The sequence below is a fragment of the Ovis canadensis genome, chromosome 2, assembly GCF_042477335.2.
Source record: "Ovis canadensis isolate MfBH-ARS-UI-01 breed Bighorn chromosome 2, ARS-UI_OviCan_v2, whole genome shotgun sequence".
Lineage (NCBI taxonomy): Eukaryota > Metazoa > Chordata > Mammalia > Artiodactyla > Bovidae > Ovis > Ovis canadensis.
In genome coordinates this window covers 88,413,351-88,432,871 of record NC_091246.1, presented here as the reverse complement: position 1 = coordinate 88,432,871, position 19,521 = coordinate 88,413,351, and the positions used below count along the sequence as shown (strand labels likewise).

Genomic DNA, 19,521 nt, shown 5'->3' with positions numbered 1-19,521 from the left:
AAGGTAAAGGTCAAGGAAAACTGGTCATGTAGCTTCAGTCTAAATGTAAAGACCGAAGAGCCAGGAGAGGCAACAGTGTAAGCTGGTCCCAGATCAAAAGCCAGAGAACCAGCAGCAACAACATCTGGGCACAAGAGAAGACGGACACCCCAGCTCAAGCAGAGAGGGCAAATTTGTCCTTCCTCTGCCTATTTGCTCAATTCAAACCATCCAAGGACTGGACAAAGCTTGCCCACATTAGTGAGGGCAATCCTCTTTACTCTGTCTACCAACTCAAATGCTAATCTCAGAAACACCCTCACAGTGTGGAGAAAAGGGGACCCTCCTACACTGTTGGTGGGAATGCAAACTAGTACAGCCACTATGGAGAACAGGGTGGAGATTCCTTAAAAAACTGGAAATAGAACTGCCTTATGACCCAGCAATTCCACTACTGGGCATACACACCAAGGAAACCAGAATTAAAAGAGACACGTGTACCCCAATGTTCATCACAGCACTGTTTATAATAGCCAGGACATGGAAACAACCTAGATGTCCATTGGCAGATGAATGGATAAGAAAGCTGTGGTACATATACACAATGGAGTATTACTCAGCCATCAAACGAATACATTTGAATCAGTTCTAATGAAGTGGATGAAACTGGAGCCGATTATACAGAGTGAAGTAAGTCAGAAAGAAAAACACCAATACAGTATACTAACACATATATATGGAATTTAGAAAGATGGTAATGATAACCCCGTATGCAAGACAGCAAAAGAGACACAGATGTACAGAACAGACTTTTTGGGAGAGGGAGAGGGTGGGATGATTTGGGAGAATGGTATTGAAACATGTATAATATCATATAAGAAACGAATCGCCAGTCGAGGTTCGATGCAGGATACAGGATTCTTGGGGCTGGTGCACTGGGATAACCCAGAGGGATGGTATGGGGAGGGAGGTGGGAGGGGGGTTCAGGAGTGGGAACTTATGTACACCTGTGGCGGATTCATGTTGATGTATGGCAAAACCAATACAGTATTGTAAAGTAAAAAAAAAAAAAAAAGACTTACCCAAATGTACCATTTAAAAGTCAATAAAGACACTTACTGAAGCTGAGAAAAAAAAAAAAAGAAAGAAAGAAACACCCTCACAGACACACCCAGAAATAATGTTTTACCAGCTATCAGAGCATCCCTTTGCCCAGTCAGGCTGACCCATAAAAGTACCATCACAAGAAGTTTCCTGAAAGCTGCCACTTCTATCTACTCACACAGAAGGGATGGGGGGGGAAAGGAGAATGTAGACTTTTATTCCAGGCAGACATCCATCTTTACAGCTTAACACTGGAGCCTCTATTGCAAAGAAAGAGGAGGGAACTGCACCTGAGGTAGGCAATTGGCCATTTCTGCCACGTGAAAATTATTTCACTAATCCTCATGACAACCCTAAGAGTACTTCTATTATCTCCATTTTGCAGATGAGAAAACAGGCTCAGAGATTCCTAACCAGATCTCATACCCAAAATCCTAAGCTATCATCTCACTGAAACTCCTGATGAACCCTAAGTCAGAACTGCTGAGCCAAGCCCCTGCTTAATTCCTGACCCACAGAAACTGAAAGATGGTAAATACTTGTTTTTGTTATAACTTGCATGCCTCCTTAGTTGCTTCAGTCGTGTCTGACTCTTTGCAACCCCATAGACTGTAGCCTGCCAGGCTCCTCTGTCCATGGGCTTCTCCAGGCAAGAATACTGGCGTGGGTTGCCATTTCCTTCTTCAGGGGATCTTCCCAACCCAGGGATCGAACCCGCATCTCTTATATCTCCTGCATTAGGAGGTGGGTTCTTTACCAGTAGCTCCGCCTGAGAAGCCCTGTTATAATTTTGTGTTGGGTTAATTTGTTATGCAATCACTCATAATTCGCGGTATATGTCTCAAAAAAAAGAAACATTTATTTTTTTTTAAAAAAAATGTATTGGAGTATAACTGATTTACAATGTTGTGCTAATTTCATAAATCCAGCAAAGTAAATGGATTATACACCAACATACATCCACTTTTTTAGATTTTCCTATATATGGCATTGTAGAGTAGCGAGTAGAATCCTCTGTGCTATAGAGGAGGTCCTAATTAGCTAACAGTTGTAAAAAGGAGCAAGGGCTCAGGGTGGACTCCTGCAGGTGAGCGGCCCAGAACAGAAGGTGTCACCAGCTTTGGGGTAAATCCATTCTCTGGAATCTGGGTTTGAGGGGCCTTCACAGAGTGCAGACCCTAACCCTGGGACCGGAATCTCTGCAGCCCAAGGGCAGTCTTGGCAGTTTGACAGAAAGAATCCAACTGCAGAGAGCAGCACGCCTGGGAGAACCCTCTGCGGCCTACACGGGAGGCTGGGTTCACGGCCACCCTGGGCCCTGCGCCGTGTGCGGGGCTGCACTGCCCCCTGGTGGGCACTCTCTGGGCAGCGCTCCCCTTTTCCCCCTCGCAAGACCAAGGCGCATTACTTGTCCGGCTCCGCCCCCATCCACCCATCACCAGCCCGGCACTCTGGCACAGGTGTATCCCTGCCCTTGGTACAAGTTGGTGAGGGGATCTCTCGGACTAGCAGCACAATCACCTTGAGTCTCCCTCTCTCTCACACACACTCTCTTTCTCTCTCTGCCTCACGTTCTGGACAGACCAATCGACCAATCCCAGTGCTGTTGACAAGAGCGCGGAGCACTCTGCTGAGCACTGACCAATTCTTCTGGTCTCAGTATGGACGTTGCCTTCCAAAGAGGACTTCCTGGACCCACAAGGTGTTCCACTACACCCTGCATTCTCTAGCTCTGTGAATTGACTGATTGATTACTAGGTGTCTGAGTTCAACCTCCCCAACACTGATTGCCAGGTCAGTCCTGGGCCTGTTTCCGGCCATACAAAGATGAGGAGGCCGTGCGGTGCCTGGGGTGAGAGGCGGCTGGCTTTCCCCTGCCAGACACCCTAAACTTCCGGGACAGAGAGGGGAATTCTGCCAAATGAAACCCCAGCCAAGCTCCCTGAAACCCGTTCTGTCCTCTCCTACCACCACTCACTGCTTCTCAAAGTATTTTTCAACAGCAGCCGGCAGGGTGGGGGCTGCTCGGATCGGGGGTGAGAAAGGTATTAGAGGCAACCCCAACAGGGGCCTTGGAGGAGAAAGCGGAAGCCTGGGGTGGGTGTGTATCTGTGCGCTCCTGTGCACTCTGAGGACTCCGGCTACTCTGTAACACTCTTCTGGGGCCTCTGGCTAAACACGAGGGGAGGAGATCCCATATTCTGGGCAGATGCGGGAAGCAGCTTGTGGGACAGGGCAGTAGACTGAATGCTGACCCCCCAAAATTGGCATACACCAGGGATCCCACACCATGACCTTATTTGGAAAGAAGGTCTTTGCGGATGTAATCAGTTAATCAAGATTGAACTGAATTAGGCTGCTGTCTTTATAAGAGATCACAGAGGGAGGGAGAGGGAGGTTCTGACACGGAGAAAGGGGGAAGCCAACAGACAGCAGAGGCGGAGACTGGACGGAAGGGTCTGCCGGTGGAGGTAACAGGATTGCTGGCAACCACCAGAAACCAAGAGAGAAGCGGAAGCAGACTCTCCCCCGGTGCTACAGAAGGAGCCAACCCCACCGACATCTTTATCTTGAACTTTTTTTAGGGGAGGCACCCAGCAAGGCACGTGGGATCTTAGTTCCCCAGCCAGGGATCGAACCCATGCTCCCTGCAGCAGAACCACAGAGTGTTAACTTACTGGACCTCTGGGGAGGTCCCCCTGCTGACATCTAGAATCAGACTCTGGTCTCCTGCACTGTGAGAGAATACATTTCTGTTGCTTTGAGCCGTGGAGCTCACAGTCATCTGTTATCACCGCCACAGGAAACCCCGACCTAATTTGAAAGGGGTGAGCAAATGCAAGAACACACACAGTGACCTGGAAGCTGATGCTGTGACACCTCCATTGGTCACCAGCTTCATGTCCTCAGGCAAGCGGCTCAGCCTCTGAGCCCCAGTCTTTCCACATCACAGACTAGGCTCCAGCGCCTTGGGATCCATCACCCATGTCCCCATGAGGACCTGGTGCATGGTGAAGCTGCTCGGAACATATTAGCCATGTCTCTCCCTTAGCTGTCCCCACTCAGCACAGTGGACACCTTCCCTCCTTCTCTGCTGCAGAATGAAGGAGGGAAGGAGCCCAGGTTTGGGGTGGGAGAGAGCTGAGCCACTTACTGGCTCTGTGGTCTTGGACCAGATATGCATTCTCCGACCCCAGGCCTCAGGACTTCACCAAGAAAATGAAGATAAGAAAAATCTCCCTCATACAGTCTGCAGTGACCTGAAAATTTGCATCCCCCAAAATCCATATGTTGGATCCCTAAACACCTGCCCCCCAAATCTGCTTCCCCTGCAGTGTGATAGTATTTGGAGGTGGAACCTTTGGAAGGTGATCGGGTTAAGATGGGGGCTTCCCCAGAGGCTCAGTGGGTAAAGAATCCACCTGCAAGGCAGGAGACATGGGTTTGATCCCTGGGTCAAGAAGATCCCCTGGAGGAGGGCATGGCAACCCACTCCAGTATTCTTGCCTGAAGAATCCCATAGAGAGAGGAGCCTGGCGGGCTGCAATCCATAGGGTTGCAAAGAGTTGGACATGACTGAGCAATTGAGCATGTACACGTGCAGGTTAAGGTGAGGTCATGAGGGGGAGGTCATGATGGGATTGGTGCCCCCATAACATGGAGAAGAGATGCCGGAGCACGCTCTCCCTGCCCACAAGAGGAGGTGGCCACCTGCAAGCCAGGATGCTGGTCCTTACCAGGAACCAAATCTCCTGGTACCTTGGCCTTGGACTTTCCAGTGTCCAAAAGTGTGAGAAGTCAGTGTCCGTTGTTCAGGCCAGCCCCTCTGGTATTTTGTATGGAGGATGGATTGACAAGACACAGAGGAGCACTCTCTAGGATGGAGAGAAATGGATAGATTTGAGACACTGGGGAAGTGGGATGGAGAGGATTTACCTACTCTTAGGTAAGACATGGACAAATGAGGAAAGTGGGGACTTCTGGCAACTGAATGGAGTGGCCTGACTTAGAAGGTGAACAAGGTGCAAGTTTGGGGTAAGACGATTTCGCGTGTCTATTGGACATCCAAGTAGACCATGCCAGGAATGAACTGGATTTGCAGATCTACAGTGAAGAGCAAGAGATGGCTTGGAGCCAGAGAGGAAGGAGTCCCCAATGTGCAAACATCATCCATTCCTGGGAAGGTGTGAAGATGGAGTGCAGTTTCTGACTTTGGCCACAAGACGGCACTATCACCCAGGCCTGCTAGATGGTGGGGGACTCCTGATTACTGAGGCTTCCCTGGTGGCTCAATAGTAAAAAATACACCTCCCAATGCAGGGGACATGGGTTCGATCCCTAAGTGCCCTGGAGAAGAAAATGGAAACCCACTCCAGTATTCTTGCCTGGGAAATCCCATAGACAGTGGAGGCTACAGTGCATGGGGCCGCAATCAGACACAACTTAATGACTAAACAACAGTTTGATTCACTACATGCCGACTGCTACTCTATATTGTATAATCGTGCATTTTAAAAGGATACTTTTGAATCCAGTAATCTTCACCTATCTATATAAAAACCTTTTACCTCCTTTGCCATTTTGAAAATAAGATTAAACACTTATGGAAACAGAACTGCAGTCAAAAGTCTTGATTCTGCCACTAAGTCAGCTGTGTTCAAGATACATTTCTGAGCCTCAGTTTTATGGTATTCAAAATAGGAATAATAGCCTCACAAAATAATTGTGAGAAGACAACTTACCTGAAAGATAACTTATGTGATGGGCTCTCAAATAAGACTGGCTTTAAGAAAATACTACTGGCTCTAGATAGTATTACTCCCTGCTGCTGATGCTAAGTCGCTTCAGTGGTGTCTGACTCTGTGTGACCTCATAGACAGCAGCCCACCAGGCTCCCCCGTCCCTGGGATTCTCCAGGCAAGAACACTGGAGTGGGTTGCCATTTCCTTCCCCAATGCATGAAAGTGAAAAGTTAAAGTGAAGTCGCTCAGTCGTGTCCGACTCTCAGCGACCCCATGGACTGCAGCCTGCTAGGCTCCATACATGGGATTTTCCAGGCAAGAGTACTGGAGTGAGGTGCCATTGCCTTCTCCAGTATTACTCCCTAAGGATACTTTAATCAGACTGAGATTATACATTATTAAATGTGGCTCATGGGCCATCAGTTAACACTTAGAATTCTCAAACCTCAACTCCCTCCTGGTCAAACCTCCCTGCTGCCCCCACCTGCCTCCCCAGCACTGTGAATTCCTCTCACATAGGGATTTCAGCAGAGTTAATGGTCTCCTTCCTCTTCAACACTCCCCACACCCACCTCACCCCTGCTCACTTCTGTATTAGCATAGCAGGTATTTGCAAACAGCTGGTTCAAACTGGATTCAGTCTTTAAGCTTGGGGGGTTGTACTGATGTTTGACTTGTGTAAAAGAAATTATTGATACCGAAAGTTAAATTTAACTCCAGTGGATTAAAAAACTTCCTTCAGATCACAGCTACTTAGAGTTGGTTTTGTGGATAGGGAAATATTTAAGGTATTTGGCTGATTGTTTTTTTAATCAGGTAAGATCAAACAACCTAGTGAGTAAAGAATGACTTTCTGGGGCTACAGAAGAAAGGGAAATGAAGGCAGAGAGAAGCTTGAAAAAAAATCCAGGGAAACATACTTGGGCCCCAAAAGAAGTTGCACAACTTGTGGAAGCTTTGAGACAGTTATAGTGGGTCCTAGTGTGTGTGTGTGGGGGGGGGGGGGGTAGGCAATGGCGCCCCACTCCAGTACTCTTGCCTGGAAAATCCCATGGACAGAGGAGCCCGGTGGGCTGCAGTCCATGGGGTCGCACAGAGTCGGACACGACTGAGTGGCTTCACTTTCACTTTCATGGACTGTAGTCCTCCAGGTTCCTCTGTCCATGGGATTTTCCAGGCAAGAATACTGGAGTGGGTTGCCATTTCCTCCTCCAAGGCATCTTCTCCACCCAGGGATGGAACCCGGGTCTCTTGGGTCTCCTGGGATGATAAGCAATTGGGAAAGGTCTCACACGTGCCATTGTCAGCAATACCCTGAAAGGCCACTAGATGGCAATATTACTCCAGGAATCGCTTCCGGGTCCTCCCACCCTGGTGACTACAGCTTTCTTTGTTCGTGAACATCCTTCTCTAGCCAGTGTCACCAAAGATGCCATCTTTCTGCCATGCCGTGCCCCGAGTCCCCTAGTCAGCCACTTTCCCACCATCTGCCCTAATAATATAAAAGTAAGCTCTACTGACTGTACTGCTACATGTTACACTCTTAAAGATAACGCTATGGTCTCTGTGCTCAGTTGTAAAGCAGCTGAATCAAATGTTTTAACAAGAAATAAACAAGCCAATAAAGCCAACAAAAACCCAGGTGTGGTTGATTCTTTTTCTTTTTGTGAGTTAATACTCAGAGGGTCACCAGGCCTGGAGGTGACCATAGACAAAAGTGCCCACTCGAGATAAAGATAATTCTTTAGCAATTATCTTCCAATTAAAAACATTTTTTACAAAGGTAACTGTAAACTGGGGAAAGGGGCTGCCAGCCCCTTTAAGGTGGGACCCGAGGAGGAAGCTGAGCTCCGCTCCAGAGAGAGCAGAGGAAGAAAACCCAAATACCATATTTAAAACACTTTTTTATTCTGCAAAAATTTCCACAGTGCAAAAATGCGGCAGATCCAGATAACATCTTAAGGAGGGTCTGGAAGTATAAATCAGGACCAGAGGCTTAAGGAAGACATAAATTTCAAACTTGTTCAACTCTTAAGGTGTAAGTTTCCAGTCCCTCGTGATGGCAAGTCCTCATGGGAGAAGGGGGCTGGGGTTGGTCTTAGAGGGCAGTCAGGAATGCTGAGCTGTGGAGACCTCGATTTCACCACCAGAAAGGAGGTGACTCCTGGCTTCATGGCGCGTCACACATTTCTCTACGTGGGTGGCTTCTTGAGACAGCTGAATCCCCAAGTAATTCTCTGTACGGCCATTTTCCTAGGGAGAAGACCCACTGCTTATAGCAGATTAGCAAAGACCTCAGTGGCCACCCCTCATCCCCTCATCCTGGCCAGAAAAAAATCTCTAAGACCATGGCAGCACTACTGATACTGCTGACCACTCAGTCTTTCTCCTCTCACAGTCACATCATTCTTATAAACAAGACTGCCTATGAACCCCTTAATTTAAAAGCAATGCACACGGGAAATAAAGAAAAATGGGTATACGGAACTTTCCTGCTATGTTCATTCACTCTTTTATATTGTTATATGATCTTCCTTCTAGTGACTGGACGCACTGCAGCTTAGATGAAATGTTTTCTGCATTTGAGATTTTATATCCACCTGACATAATTACAGACCTTTCAATTAACTGCCTCTAGGTACTTTCGAGGCAATGGCACCCCACTCCAGTACTCTTGCCTGGAAAATCCCATGGATGGAAGAGCCTGGAAGGCTGCAGTCCACGGGGTTGAGAAGAGTCGGACACGACTAAGTGATTTCACTTTCACTTTTCACTTTCATGCATTGGAGAAAGGAAATGGCAACCCACTCCAGTGTTCTTGCCTGGAGAATCCCAGGGACAGGGGAGCCTGGCAGGCTGCCGTCTATGGGGTCGCACAGAGTTGGACACGACTGAAGTGACTTAGCAGCAGCAGCAGCAGCAGCAGCAGGTACTTTTATACTGGAAACATGTAAGTGTATTAATTTCACAGCTCTAAGAAGAAACCAACAATTAACTAGCATGTTTAATTAGTATTAAATATACTCATTTTAAGTATGCTTAATAAGAATGATACCCAAGTTCATTAATAAATGAGTTTGAGCAAATGTACCTTACAATCCCTTAAATGTATTTCTCATGGCAGCTGTTGCAGAAATCATTTTGGAAATAAACAAACATATACCTATTCATTCACAGAAAATGCCCCTTAGGGCTTTAATATCAAACACAGACATCACAGTTCACAAAAAGAGCATAAAGTGCAAAAGCGCCACTTCAAAAGGCCTTCAGTTACTCCCAGTGTAACAGAGACTAAATGCTACCACAGCCAGTGGGCCCACTACCCTTATACAGCACACCCTATATAAAGTACAGAACAAGGTATATACCTGAAAATACGTATCTATTTGCTCTGATTACATATTGTGGTTACAAAATCGTCTCAGAACTGGTTTAAAAAATAGGGAAAGCTACAATTCAAACAATGAGTTCTTTAAAGTAGAGGCGATTACAAAATCTGTAGGAAAATGATGTCTACAAAATCCATTGAGAATCCCAACCTAGCCCAAGACTTCTCTTTGACCAGCTGGATCAGCAGCAACCAGGCCTAGAGCTGACTATTAGGGGTTCCAGGTTCATTTGGGAACAAGGAGCTATGAGAGAGGCTGTGTCCAGGCAAGCTTCAGCCCTCACCTGTCCCCCAGACAGATGGTTCCACATCAGCCCCAAGGGATGAAGGGCCAGGGGAGGCTCACCCCTCAGTTCTGAAGCCTCCAGAATGGCACCAGCTCGCATAAGCATAATGAATGAGGGAGAAGTTTTTATTACATACCTGAGAAATCCAGTAAAGAGCATAGGTGATGGTATTTTTACAAACCCTGTGCTTGACGACCATCATGCTTAGTCTCCCAAAAGAACATCTCTGATCCACAAGGAATGTCTTCTAGGCATTCTCTGGGGGGACAGGCACAACGCACCCCCCAAATGTAGCCTACTACCAAACAGATGCAGGCATCTTATCCCAGACACCTGCAATATAGTCACTGAAGTGCTGGTTTTACATTAAAATAATAAAAGCAGGAACTATTTTCTAAAAATCAGACACTATAAAATACAAATCGTTTACTTAAATGATCACTTGGTTACATCAATTTTTTTTTTTTAATATTCCAAATCCAGTACCTGCTGGGTGTCAATCTTAGGCAAATCCTCACCAGAAGAAATATCTAATAGCCATGCTGAGTAATTGTCATGACCTAACTCCTAACTGTCCAATCTCCACCTCCCTGAATTACCAGAGGGGAGAAAAAGATTCTTGATTGCACATGAAGGAATGAAATAAGCTATTCACTCTTTACATCAAAACCTGCAGAACTATATATATTCAACAGCTATTTTCTATGACTCGTCCATCTAAGTGCAGAAACATATCAAAAAGCAGAATTCATTTTTTCTTAGGGCCCATTGATGTTAGCCTCAAATAAAAAGGGAAGACTCAGTAGTAAGTCTTACAATCCAGTGATGAATACTGAAGAATATAGCTAACTCTCAGATATCCCCAAACCTGCTCGTCAGGAAAAATATGACTGGCCTTTATATTCCATTCAAGGTACAAAATCAACTGTCAGCTCTAAAAGACATCTATTTACAACTGTATTAGGGAAAAAAGATGAGAAGGAAATATCCCAAAATATATTAACAGTGGTTGTCCTTGAGCCATAGAAATAGATTGTTTTCTTCTCTTTCAACTTTTCTGTGATATCCCCATTTTCCTTAAAAAGCATGTAGTGCTATAAGAGCATTATGAATATAAATGTAAATATAAATATGAATGAAGCCATAATGCAAAGTAAGATTGGTATATTCCTACTCTCTTGATTTACCCTGCCACGCTGGTAAACATAGTGATTTCTTTTCAGACGTAGAGCAAAGACTTGTATTCCTAAAATACACCCTATTCCGTCTTTTTCTCAGCCTCGTCGCATTAAAATCAGCCTCTAGAAGGGCGCTAGTGGTAAAGAACCCTCCTGCCAGTGCAGGAGACGTCAGAGACTCAGGTTTGATCCCTGGGTCAGGAAGATCCAATGGAGAAGGGAATGGCTACCCACTCCAGTATCCTCACCTGGAGAATCCCATGGACAGAGGAGCCTAGCGGGCTGCAGTCCATAGGCTGGCAAAGAGCCAGACAGGACTGGACTGAGGACGCACACATGGGCTAGAAGGGCATTTTGTTTTCCATAACAAAAGCATTCTTTCTGAAACTTAGCCATTTGTCTTGCAGAAGAAGAGAAACAGCTCTGTTCATTAGGGCACTTTCTTCTCTCATTCTAGCAGAGTTGCATTTCATCCCCATTTCCAAGGTCATTCAGAACCTTCCAGGTGGGCCAGGTGAAAGCCTTGGGGCTGGAGGTGGTGGTTCCCAAGGAACATGCCCTTCATTTCATCAGGAGAAACGGTCCCTCCTTGATGGTTGGGACAATGCTGCCATCACCAAGGAACTTTCAAGACAGAAACTAAATGTCACACACAAAAAACAATACCTACACTCTGCTTCTCTTTACTCTTTCCCACTAAAAGAGCTGGGCTTAAAATACAACCAGCTCCCTCCTCAGAGCATTTTTCTTCTTCAGCATGGATGAGGACAGAATCCATGCCTGGTGGGTCAGTCCGAAAAGAGGATGGTCTGACAGCTCCTTTAAAGAACACTCTAGTCTTGAAACCCAAAGGACTTAAAGAGCAGTTTTCCAATACTGTTCTACAAGCCACCTAGGTCTCATATTCATATGTTAACGTTTCCACGAGTATTTAACTCAAATACTGATTTTTAAACTATACTAAAGCAACGTGGACACTCATTCCATACCAAATCTTTCTACCTTGGAAACCACCAATTTGTTACTTTCCATCTCACTGCCTTTCATATTATTCAGGAAATGCTGCAAGCTTAACCTCAAAATAAAATTAAGCTAATAGAATACAACTTATTTCACACATTAGGTCTCCATAAAGATGCCTTACTGCCAACAGGGCTCTTCTGTTAAAATCATTTGAAAACCACAGAAGTAGAATAAAGACATTCATTTCTAAATTCAGTTGCTCCTTGGACTTTTCACCTTTTGATCCTGTGCAAGTTCTAATGAGAGTCTAAGAGTGCCCAGACAAGCCAAAATTGCTACGGCCCCTTTCTTAAATACGCAGGACATTGACGTACTTCCTACCCACACAAGAAGGACACATCTGTCTGCCTGCTCCCATGATGGAATGTTGCAAAGCAAGAGATGCCTGAGTTAACACGAGTATCCCTGAGGTCATGAATCCCCACCTCACACCTTGAAGACACATGTGGGGTCTTCCATTCAGCCCAGTGAAGAGGAGATGAGTTGCAACCAGTATGACTTTAGGTGAGAAGAACTCAGAGGGCAAGAGGTTTGCCCTGCTGCACCAAAAGCAGCCAGTGAACAATTACAGCCAGCACTTAGCAAGTGGTCAAATGACTGCAGAAGCTGCAGGAAGCACCTCATCCTGTGAGAATACCGAGAGTAATTCCCACAGTAGATATCAAAGAAAGAAGAGGCAAGATTCTTGACAGTAATTTCCAGCACAGGACAGCAGACAAGAGGCTTCCAATGAGAATAACTTCTCAAACTTCACATTTGCTCCAAATTTTGAACCAGGATCCCTACCGCGATTGTCACAGGCCTGTGGGAATGTCACAGAGGTCAAGTAGTAAGAGGGGAGGAGTCTGTGTCCCGAACACTCACACCGTAGCTATTCTTCTTTGTATTTGAGGATCCTGGGCTGGGGTGGGGTCGGGGAGGCAAATCATGTCAGCTTTTAAGATTGTGCTCATCTTCCAGAATGGCTTAAAGTGGAGTGTCGTTTTTTGGCATAGAGGGTTTTGCATGTTAGCTTCACCCGGATCTGTAGTCAAGACTCCACCTCTCAGCAGAGGTAGCAGGAAAAGGGTTCACACGTGTATGCAAACCTCAGGTTACAGAGCACTGCAGGTGGAAACCAGCCTCCTGGGGCACAAGCCCTGTGTGCGCTCCGTTTGTCTGCTGCTGATTTAGGACAGTGGCCCTGGATGAAAAGCTCTGGCCTCTTCCATTGGACAGAGGGTCTCGTCTGACGCAGGATGTGTCTGTCACGGGTGGGTCGGCTCCTGGAACACAAGAGGATGGCGGGGCCCGGAAGCAAGGCGTGTGCAGCAAGGGGTCCCCCACTGGACGGCGCTGCCATCACCACAGGGACGCAGCCCAAGGAGCATTGCACCTGGAGGTGTCACAGAACACACACCCAGAGCCCCGTGGCCATCTGCTTCCCACCTCCGGGCCAGCATCTCTCCCCCCAGGCACTGTGGAGTCCTGGCGGTCCACAGACACACTAGTTAGGTCCCAAGGGAATAGGATTTTAAAAAGACAGACCCCACTCCCAACTCTGCGAAACCCCCACCCTGGCTGTCTTTGCGGGGAAGGTGAAGGTTAGGGGGCAGAGAGGCCAGTCACCGCCTTGCCATCACGTGATCTTCACCGAGGATTTCTTATTGGCGCACAGAAGGGACACGTAGGGGACGCCGATGAAGGCCCACCGCTCGCTGGGCCAGAACTTGATGACGGGGCCTTGCTCGGGGATCTCGGACGCAGCATCGAAGTAGGCGAAGCACACGCAGCCCAGGTAGGCAGCGAGGCAAATGAGGATGTGCCTGGCGAGGGAGACAGACACGTGAGGGCCTGAGGCACGGAGACTGGGCCGGCCTGCCGCCCCGCCTCCCTGCAGGCTTAACCCGCCTTTCCCAGATGCAAAGACTGGCAGGAGCCTCCTCTAGCTCAGAGGGGGCGAGGGAGCCCCACACCCCTGGAATAGCACGCGACTGATACATTCTGAGCCAACAAGGCCTCTCTTGAAATGTTCTAAAGTATTCCAGCCTGATAACAGGAAAAACTTGCCAATGCCTTTGGGGCTCCACAGAAATCAAGGGTTTAAGACAGAAGCACTAATATGATATCGCTTATATGCAAAATCTAGAAAAAAAGAAAAGAATATAGGGACTTCCTGGGTGCACCAGTGGTTAAGGCTTTGCGCTTCCACTGCAGGGGACGAGGGTTCAATACCTGGTTGGGGAACTAAGATCCCACATGCCACAGTGCATGGCCAAAAAAAAAAGAAAAGAGAGAAAAAGGATACAAATGAACTTATTCACAAAACAGAAACTGATTCACAAGCTCAGAGAATGAATTTATGGTTGCAGGGTTGGGGAGGGTGGCGAAGAAGGATAGATTGGAGGTTTGAGATTGACATGTAAATAAATAAACAAATTTAATTAAAATAAAAAAACAGAGGCACTAAAAGGATGGAAATAACTGAGCACATGGGACTGATTCCCCACTTCTCACTTTAATAATGGGCTTTACATATCTAACACCCTTCATTAGAAATAATTTTACACTGATTCATCAGCTTTTGCACTTTAGTAAGGAAACTCTTTATTATCTTCACCGGGCTGGTAGCAAGTTTTCATATTGATCTTTTATCATGGGGACCATGTAAAGGCATGTAACTTTTGCACCTTATACTGAAATTTAAAACTCCAGATAAATTAAAGATTTAAAATACATTTTAAAAACATTTTAAATACATTTTAAAAATATATTTTTAAAAATATTCTTTTAAATATTCTTTTAAAAATATTCTTTTATAATATTCTCTTAAAAATAAAAGAATATTTTTATAAACCTTGGAAGAGGTCTTTCTTAAAATGACACAAAGTTCTGAAACCCTAAAGGGAATCACTGTGACAGCCACGTGTAGTGGACACCTGTTCATTTAAAAACACATGGAATGGAGACTTCCCTGGTGGTCCAGTGGCTAAGAACCCACCATCCAGTGCAGGGGACGCAGGTTCAATCCCTGCTCGGGGAACTAAGATCTCACATGCCACGGGGCAACTAAGCCCAAGCATGGCACCTACTGAGCCCACGCTCTAGAACCCGCGAACAGCAACCAGAGAGAAACCCACGCACTACGAGGAAGAGTCCACGCCCTGCCCCCAAGACCCAGCACAGCCAAACATGGGAACAGTAAACACACACACCTGGAATAAAGATGGTTGTAAGAGCACTACCAGTTCGCTTGGTTGAGAACAGTGTCATTTAAGGGATGTCACAGCCACAGTGTAATGCATATAGAAGGGAGAAGGAAAAAAAACTAAAGGAAAAGACTGACAGAGGTGGGAGCATGCAAGTTTAAAACAGTACGGTGCAAGATAGCATCAACATACTAACAGATAAAGCAGTATGGAGCAAGATAGCATCAACATACTAGCAAATAAACGGGAAAGTGGGGGTGGGGGGAACAGGTGTACCCTGTGACAAAGAATTAAAATCCCTACCTGATGAAGAGCCCTAAAAACCAGTCATTGCATAGTCATTGGATTTGCTTTATAACAATCTGGGTGGGGTGGGTAGTGGGTGAGGGTGGCCAGGATGAGATAATACTAGAGCTAACTGTTGCCTCCCTGGGGGCTCCACGCATTATTCTCTATACTTTTGAAAATGTTACAAATGTGCATAATAAATGGCACAGAGGTATTTAACAGTAATGACTCTCTACTATGTGTCGGGAAGTAGGGGCTGGATATAAATTTTTAAATACAAACACTCCACAGAGATGATAAAGAAACTTAAAAGGCACATTTCAAAAGAGGAATGATAAAGTAAATTGATATTTGAAAGATGCCCAACAAAATACTAACTTTTTAAAAGATAAAAATAAAATCTTTTCAATCAGGTTAACAAATACTTTTTAAAGTTATTAACATCCAGGATATGTGAAAGTGTATCTTACAGATATACTTTTATTATCTTACAGATTTTAGTAAAATTGTGTCAGTTGGTATCTCTGGGTTTGGCAACATATTATAACCTAAGGGAACATTCAGGCATATGAACAAATACAGATATTCATTACCAATTGTTTATAAAAGTGAAAAGTTAGAAATAACCTTAATATCCATTAACAGAGAAGTTGGTTAAATGAATTACATAGCATTACCCATGTTGCGAGGTATTAACTGGACACGCAAACTGATGAAAATAATATAATTACATTGGTAAGGAGAGTTGTCCATGATTTGAACAGCAAAAGAAGAACCAGCTTGCATCATCCCTGCTGCTGCTGCTAAGTCGCTTCAGTCATGTCCGACTCTGTGCAATCCCATAGATGGAGCCAACCAGGCTCCCCCATCCCTGGGATTCTCCAGGCAAGAGTACTGGAGTGGGTTGCCATTTCCTTCTCCAATGCATGAAAGTGAAAAGTGAAAGGGAAGTCGCTCAGTCGTGTCCGACTCTTAGCGACCCCATGGACTGCAGCCTACCAGGCTCTGCCGCCCATGGGATTTTCCAGGCATCATGTACAGGTTGAAGCTATTTTTGCTTTTAAAAGTAGAATTAGAGAACTAAACATCTGGAAGGATATACTTTAGGTTGTTAACAATTGTTCTCTCTCTTTGGACAGAATTAGAATTGTAAAAGCCTTTCTTTCTATACTTCCCTGTTGTTTAAATTTGTTGTAGTAAATAAATATATCACTATAACTGATACAAAACAAAAAACAAAAAAAACAAAAAAAAAGAGGTTCAACTCTGGTTTGTCTTTTGGCCACTCTACACAGCATTTGAGTTCTTAGCTCCCCAAATAGAGATCGAACCTGCGCCCCGCCCCCCCCCCCCCCCCCCCCCGCCCGCAGTAGAAGCTAGAAATCTTAACCACTGGACCATCAGGGAAATCCCAGAAAACTGTTCAACTTTGGGGGGGAAAAAAACTCAAAGTACACCAAATTTAGAAACAAATTAAGGTTGAACCAAAGTTACTACACTCTACTTTTTGAATTTTACTTAAATCACTCTGTGATAAAGGAACTTGGATCAATTTAAAACACACCAGGGGCTTCCCTGGCGGTCCACAGGTTAAGACCAAGCTTCCACTGCAGGGGACACAGGTTCAGTCCCTAGACAGGCAACTAAGACCCCACATGCTGCATGTGGAGCAGCCAAAAGACAAAATAAAAATTTTTTAAAGAAAGTACTATATTTTGAATGAGAGCCTCTCTACACAGGTGGATACATTTATCAAAACTTACCAGACTACACAAAATCTGTGCATTTAATAATCTGTAAATTATATCTCAGATGTACGAAGTGTATATAAATTCACTAATGTGAGTCGAGGTTGAACCTAAGAAATATCAGGCAATGGACCCTAAGACTGGAATCCCCAGCATGAGCTGCTTTGCTTTGCCTTCAGCGAAAAAATCTGGAAGTCCCCAAGTCTTAACCTGAGAGCAGCTTAGGTCTCATGGTAGATAATACACAAGTTCAAACACCCCAGGGAATTCAAGAGAATTCTTTCAAATCGAATAATCTTAGGTATCTCCTGATAGAGGTCAGCCTTCTTCCAAATCTGGATCTAACAAGTTTTAACAACTCCTTACCACTAGAATTCCTCCCTGGGTGCTCTCAACTTACAAGGAGCACTCTAAAGAATTCTCTTGTCCCTTGATATCTCATGATCAGAAATCCTGGAGGACAGAGAGGGAAAGATGATGCTAGGTTTGGAGTTGACGCAGTTCCCAGGAAGAAAACCACTCCTCCTCTGCTTTCTGAGGGCAGGATTCTGCATGCTGTTTTGTAACCTTTTTCTTAACCTAACAGTGCAGCCTGAGCCTTCTAAACTATAGATGCTTGATCATGTTCCCCACGATTAAGCTCCTGGGCTGGTTTTATGTAACCAGCTGGGCGATCCTTAACAATTCACTTTTATTTCTCTGGACTTGTGTCTCCACCTGTCAAATGAATGGGTGAGACTGTCCCCAGGTGACCTGTGAGGCCCAGGCTGGTCACTCAGGCTCAGGTGTGCTTGGTTCCCATTTGGGACTGTCCTGTCCCCACGTCACATCTGTCCCCAGCCTTCCCCACATTCCCCTACCCTGCAGACCTAGCTAGAGCTCAGGTTACAGCTTCGATTTCCAAGCTCCTTTCTGCTTTGATAATGGAGCAAGAGGTAAAAGACAGCACAGACATGAAGCAGAGACAATTAGGTCTGCCTGGTCCGGCTAAGTCTGCTCCCTGAGACGTCCGATAGTCTCTGTGAAGAGAGGGGCCCCCAGGCTCTGCTCCATCTCCTGTGCACACTCGTGTGCCCTGCAGGAGAGCAGAGTGATGACAGAGAGCGTAGACCCTGCCTCGCCACCCCCTGCCCCCGACGACGCGGCTCACCACACACAGTGCAGGTAGGGGAAGTGGACAGATGACAGCAGCTCACAGAAGGCCCGGTCAGTGATCCAGCAGAAGAGGGCGAGGGTCCACCAGAGGCCGGAAAAGAGGCCCAGCTTTAAAACACGCACGTTGTCACACCTGCCGGAGACGCAGAGAACAGCTTGTGTCCATCCTGGTCTCCTTCTAACTCACTTGTCACTTCTCTGCCTCCTCACACCTCCCCAGCCCCTAACCCTAACCCTCCCTGGCCCCTTGGCACCAGGGTTCCCACTCAATGCCCCATCACACAGGCTCAAGGATATAAACACTATATACACCCTGATGGTTCACAAAGCCACACTCTTCACCCAGGCCTCTTCTTAACTCCAGACATGCAAACCACACATCAGATTATGACACGTCCACCCAATGGTCTGTGTTGATCTAAATTTCACATGTCTACAAAGAACTCCTGATCCTTTCTTCTGTTCAATACCTGTTCTCCTCCCTGCCCCCTTGGGGAAGGGTGCTTTCAGGACCTCAGGCCAAGAATTCTGGAGTCATTGTTCTCTTTCTCACATACCCTACATCTAATTCATCAGCTCGGGGATATATATTTCAAATCCAATCTCTTTCCGTCACCACTGCCTGGGTCCAAGTCCCCTGAGTTATGGCAATCACCTTCATCTGCCCCTGTTCCTAGAGTCACCTCTCAACGCCCTGCCCAAAAGCCTCCCACATCTTCCCTTTTCCCAGAGGGAAAGCCAAAGTGCTCACAGGCAGGAGGCCCAGTGCGCTGGCCTCCCTCTGTGCTCCACCCGCTCCTCCCTACCTGCCCCATGTTGCCTCTGCTCATCAAACCCCCCAGCAATCTTTGCCATTCCTCCAAAACCCCAGGCACGCTGCTCAAGCCTTAGCACTGGCTGTTCTGTCTCCTGGAATGCTATTCCCAGATAGCCACGGGGCTCACCACCTCCCAGTTTTTGCTCAAATGTCCCTCAGTGAGCCCTTTGCTGAGCACTGTTCCTAGCAGTCACACCGCTTATCTCCACCTCCTAAGTGACCCCCAAGCCCCCATCACCTTCTTCCCTCTATTTCTCTCTGTAGCAATGACAGCCTCGCCGAGACCCTCTGTGCTTCATTTATGTATCTCCAGCCTGTCTCCCCAACCTGGGACGGTGTCAGGCTCAGGGAGGCTCTTGGTACTCCTGAAAGAAAGAATGAGCTCTTCCACACCCTGGGGCAAAGGGTTTCTGAACAAACCCCAACAGCTCGAGGGGGAACTTCAGCAGCCATTTTCCTTCCTTATTACCAAATTGCTCACAAAGAGGGTGACTTCTTTTCTTGGGGAGAAATGCCCAGAGGCAGTCGGTGGCTGAGGGTCCTTCCACCCCTCCTCTGAGGTCTCTGTCCCTCAAAGGCCTGCACCCCGGTCAGTCCTGCTTGTTCACTCGCAGGAGTCCGTGT

General features: G+C 46.3%; 1 protein-coding gene across 5 annotated transcripts in view; it reads right to left on the bottom strand.

The window, feature by feature from the left end:
• The window catches only part of ACER2 (alkaline ceramidase 2), a 53,083-nt gene that overhangs the window by 10,041 nt on the left and 23,521 nt on the right, over positions 1-19,521 (bottom strand). The window contains exons 5-8 of one of the 5 annotated variants that reach the window (XR_011254388.1): positions 18,076-18,213; positions 12,568-13,506; positions 8,648-8,765; positions 7,717-8,078 (exon numbers count right to left, since the gene is read on the bottom strand). Coding sequence is in view for 3 of the 5 variants with exons in the window: in XM_069576647.1 (XP_069432748.1) it covers positions 13,320-13,506; positions 18,076-18,213 (325 nt within the window). In the remaining 2 variants the exon portion in view is untranslated. Of the gene's footprint in view, positions 1-7,716; positions 8,079-8,503; positions 8,766-8,995; positions 13,507-18,075; positions 18,214-19,521 lie in introns of those variants that run through there. The other 4 variants (XR_011254389.1, XM_069576648.1, XM_069576647.1 and 1 more) reach the window with 4 other exon arrangements.